This window comes from Rhinoderma darwinii, chromosome 12 (assembly GCF_050947455.1).
Source record: "Rhinoderma darwinii isolate aRhiDar2 chromosome 12, aRhiDar2.hap1, whole genome shotgun sequence".
Taxonomy (NCBI): Eukaryota; Metazoa; Chordata; class Amphibia; order Anura; family Rhinodermatidae; genus Rhinoderma; species Rhinoderma darwinii.
In genome coordinates this window covers 3,152,193-3,156,983 of record NC_134698.1, presented here as the reverse complement: position 1 = coordinate 3,156,983, position 4,791 = coordinate 3,152,193, and the positions used below count along the sequence as shown (strand labels likewise).

The following is a 4,791-nucleotide window of genomic DNA, read 5'->3' as shown; positions in this document are numbered from 1 at the left end:
CATTGGGATGAATGTGACTAAACCTTAAAGTCAGTTTTATTAGAATTGAACAAATCTCACATAAGTCGCGTCTCCATTCCTGACATTTTTCTTAGATGACAACACTCGGGTGGAGTAAGGATTATTTTTGCTTTATATTTGCCAGCCGGGGGTTCCTATACTTTGCCTTGAGCACAATCGTGTTGCATAACAACTCAGAGAGCAGTTCCTCAGTGAAAGTATGTAGACATGGATGCCGATCGTTCACACCTATTACCTAAAATATTCTATATTTCATGGGTTGATCCGCCCAGAGCCAGTCTAGAGTCATTTTAAAGGGAGTACATTTTTTATGTTGTAGGTTTAAATCACAGATATTCCCTAATATGCTACAGGTCTAATGGGGACCGCAATGGGGTAAACAGATACCCCAGAGTATAATACACTAACAAATCGTGCCCATTTCTGGACCGTTGTAGCATGTGAACAGTAATAGCCCTGTTATGTGGGTAATGCCATTGTAGTACAGATTGCGGAGAAAAAGTGGTTTGAACACTACAGTCAAGAGTGGAGCCCAAACTCTGCCACATAGGAGGACACCAGTATTATAAATATAACATGGTAGGTGGCGGGCCCTGATACAGATTTGGCATTGTTGCCCACGAACTTCAAATTACCCCTTTGACTATAACACTAAAGTCACTTTTAGGGCCCATCGATGGTACAAGACATATCAGACTTGGTGGGTCTGTAGTCCTGGAACTGTCCAGACAGTTCTTCAGCGGCCAGGACCGAATTGCTCATTTTTCTGGGAAAGCTGGATGGCCAGTAATATGGCCGTTATTAGAACTCTCCCAGGGGTTGTCCCCATCTTTACCAGAATCTTGAATGACAATGAGAGCTATCATGGCGGCCATATTGATTGTTGCCCAGCTTTGCTAGAAACAAACAAATTGGAAAGAATGCTCCAATTCACTGACAGTAAGCGGAGATCTTGAAGATGGTGAGGAATTTAAACATAAAGTATATTAGAAAGTGGGAGAACTTACTGTATGTCTGCAGGTCCGGAAAGTATGAAACTAAAAAGAAATTAGATGTAATCGGCCTGAACTCCTCCGGGTAATGGTCCTGGCGCCGCTTCTCTTCTCATCGTATCTCATTTACATTTTATTGCACTTCTATCATGTAGCACATCAGAGACGTCTTTGTTCAGCGCTGTATACACAGTCCACCTGCCAGTTCTGCCATCATTGTAAACATGCGGACAGGAGGAGGCACAGTGCCCTAATACATGAATTTACAATCGTCTCCTGTCAGTGGTACAGGCCGCCTGGAGGGCACTATGTGGCATTAAAGGGAATGAAGCGCTTTCTATGAAAATTTGATACATTAATTGTATTATCCGTGCTGATAACAACGAGGGGAATGACACTTCTAAAATGTGTTTCTTATAAATCTTAATTTAATTTGAATTTGCATTATTGAACCGTCACGTGCAGTACCATTTTTCACCACTATGTATGGTGCATGTTTTCCATTGACATTAATACAATCAGGGCAATACAGCTGGTACTCCTGTTAGGGGTCTGCCCGCCGCTGCTGACAACTGCCTTCCGCTTATATAAAATTATTCCCATTTATGGAGAAAAATAACTACCACTTGTCTTCACAAGTTCCTGACGCTGGTTAGAATTAGGACGTTGTGTGGACGCCGCATACAAAATCCTGATGATCGCAACATCAGGATCATGTATAGCAGGGCCCCAGTGCCAGGAGCGTGAGGCGCGGGTGCCCATTAGTAAAGAGGCAAGAGGACCTGACCCAGAAGTGGTAAGAACATAGGGGTTTGATCTGAGGTCTGAATTTTTTTCTTGGGTCTGATCTGGGGTCTAAATTAATTAGGGGTCTGTTTAGGGGGTCCGAATAAATTTTGGCATCTGGTCTGGTGTCTACGCAGGTGACCTGGGAGCGACCTGTGAGGAGGAGGCCGAGACGTCGTCCAGGAGTTGCGAATCGTGCTGTGTAAAAGCAGACGCTTGAGTATTATGATTTTTTTTATGTTGCCCCCCTCCTGCACACCTACTGTCTGCTCTTGGCCTCCTAACAGAGCCCCTGTCAGGGTGCGTCTCCCCCCTCACCCCACTCCTGCCACTTTTCGCTCCCCCCACAAAGCCCTGCCAGCTAGTCTCTCTCCCATGTCCCCTGACCCCCCTCCCGCCACTTTCCGCTGCCAACTCCACATTACCCTGGTAATGGAGGGTAGGCCCAGTCTCCTTGATGGTATGGGGCCCTGAAATTTCTGATGGTGAAGCTGAATGCAACAGTGCCCCCTACCCAACCAACAACCTAAACTATGCATTAGATCTGTGCTGCATCTGCTGGAGGACCACCAGGGAGAATATTAGTAATTTGAAATCCCCCGTTTTTGCATATTGGGAGCATTTCCAGTAATAACTTTATATTCAGGGATTGGATTGGTAATTGCCTTGTAAATCCTGCAAAGTATCTCCAAACTAAAGCTTCAAAGGAATACTCTTGGCCAAAAAAAACAATGGTAGACAGAGCCATCTTTCCTCGGTGTCACCAGGCAGAGAACACTTGCCTCTCGGCCCTCCCGATACAGGTGTGTCTTGTTCTATCGGCGCCCAGGACTTGCTGCACAAGTTCTGCAGCTTCTGCTCTGTGTACAGGTCGTTCTGCGCACACAGCTCCTCACTGACATTACAGCTGCCTGGGAGTATGACACCCTGCCGAGGATCCGACTCCACGGGCATCATAATGGGCAACCTGTGGGCGACCTCATGGGCAATTCTGGGATTGATGCCAGGTAAGTGCCTGTCAATGCCTATAAGTGTGAGGCATTACGTTATGTTTTCTATACGTACACGAATCGCACGTTTACCTTTTGTAGAAGTGAAGAACCATCATTTCCTATAGTCTTTGTGTATAATATCAACCTCCGGCTGCTGCTACGAAAGCTTGAGATCTACAGTTAGTTCTGTCCCCTCTGTTTTCTTATATAAGAGGGACATTTGACATAGCGCTTTAATAACCGTACAGTTATAGGGGTAGCCAGTGTGCACATGCCCCTTATCAGGTGGCAGGATCCTCCGCATCAGTGGTACTTTAATGCCATAAGACTAGCATGATCGGGGACCCCATTATTGTATCAAGATGCTCTAATAGGGAATTTAACAGGTTCCCCCGTAAAAGGCTATAGATGGCATGAACGCTTCATCATTGTGTGTGTTTCCTATGATAGTGTGAACAATAATAATAATTATAGTAATTACTCATCAGTCATTAATATCACTAGGCTGTGTATTTAATCCCAATAAAAAAAAACAAGCTAAAAATGACCCCGACCATTGTGTGTGACCGCAGCCCCATAATATTCTATACTGCTCTTGCTGTCCGGACACGGACACTGTACAGGTAACCGCTATGGGCTCGCTCTTTACCCAAGATGATGTCATTCTTGGCATTTTTTGAAATCTGTGATGTCACTGGGTGGAGTTTGTTTGTATTTGAGGGACAATTTTATTTTGGGTCATCAGGGTCGAACTGGCCCACCAGGGTGGCCCAGTATCTGACGTAATAATAGGCCCCAATGATCCAGCAGGAGACCTCCCCATTTGGAGGTGACTTTGGAGACAATCACTTGCCACTAGGGTCTATTTCTATTAGATCTTACTGATCGTATGTCCTGTGTGATCAATGATAACAGCAAAGATTATAATGCGATTATAGAAGCCGTACGCGTGTTATGGATGGAGATAAAGCAAACCCAAGTCTCTTTCTGTTTTGTGTATACAGCTCCTGTGAAGCGATGGGTCTCCATGGTTACAGACAATAAACAACCTATATGTAGCCTGATCCTGCAGCCATGTGTTAGGGTATGTTCACACGACAGCGTCCGTAACGGCTGAAATTACGGGGATGTTTCCGCCTGAAAACATCCCCGTAATTTCAGCCGTAACGGCATGTGCAGGCGCTTGAACGACGCGTCCATTACGGACGTAATTAGCGCTGCTTTTCATTGGAGTGAATGAATAACGGCTCCAATTACGCCCCAAGAAGTGACAGGTCACTTCTTTGACGCGGGCGTCTATTTAAGCGCCGTCAATTGACAGCGGCGCGTAAATATACGCCTCGTGTGAACAGACAAACGTCAGCCCATTGCTTTCAATGGGCAGATGTTTGTCAGCGCTATCGAGGCGCATTTTTCGGACGTAATTCGGGGCAAAAACGCCCGAATTACGTCCGTAATTAGTGCGTGTGAACATACCTTTACTCCGCTCTCCAGGGTCGTAGCTAAAGGCTCATGGACCCCTGTGCAATAGTTCTTCTTGGGCCCCTTCCCCCAACTTCTCTTCACGGCCGAAGGACGCGGCCCGCAGCTTTCCCTTAAGTAACCTGTCGATGTAGCACTAGCAGCCAGGGGCGTAGCCAGCGTCTTAGAAGATCTGAGCACCAGCCATAAAAAATATGTTTTGCCCCCTAAATTTTCTTATCTATCTATAGAGACAGCATATCTATGACTACGACCCCTATAGCTCCGCTACTAGATAGGATAAGATACAGCGGCTCAGCAGACAGTATCACACATGATAGGATTAGATACACAGCTCAGCAGACAGTATCACACATGATAGGATTAGATACACAGCTCAGCAGACAGTATCACACATGATAGGATTAGATACACAGCTCAGCAGACAGTATCACACATGATAGGATTAGATACACTGCAGACAGTATCACACATGATAGGATTAGATACACAGCTCAGCAGACAGTATCACACATGAT

The 4,791-nt window shown here is 45.6% G+C and overlaps 1 protein-coding gene across 1 annotated transcript in view; it reads left to right on the top strand.

Annotated features, from left to right (window-relative positions):
- The first annotated feature begins 2,780 nt into the window (after positions 1–2,780).
- LOC142665007 (Fc receptor-like protein 2) overlaps positions 2,781–4,791 on the top strand; it is a 9,057-nt gene continuing 7,046 nt past the window's right edge. Inside the window, exons 1-2 of the mRNA XM_075844536.1 lie at positions 2,781–2,806; positions 2,891–2,970. Coding sequence (XP_075700651.1) covers positions 2,781–2,806; positions 2,891–2,970 — 106 coding nt within the window. The remainder of the gene's footprint in view (positions 2,807–2,890; positions 2,971–4,791) is intronic.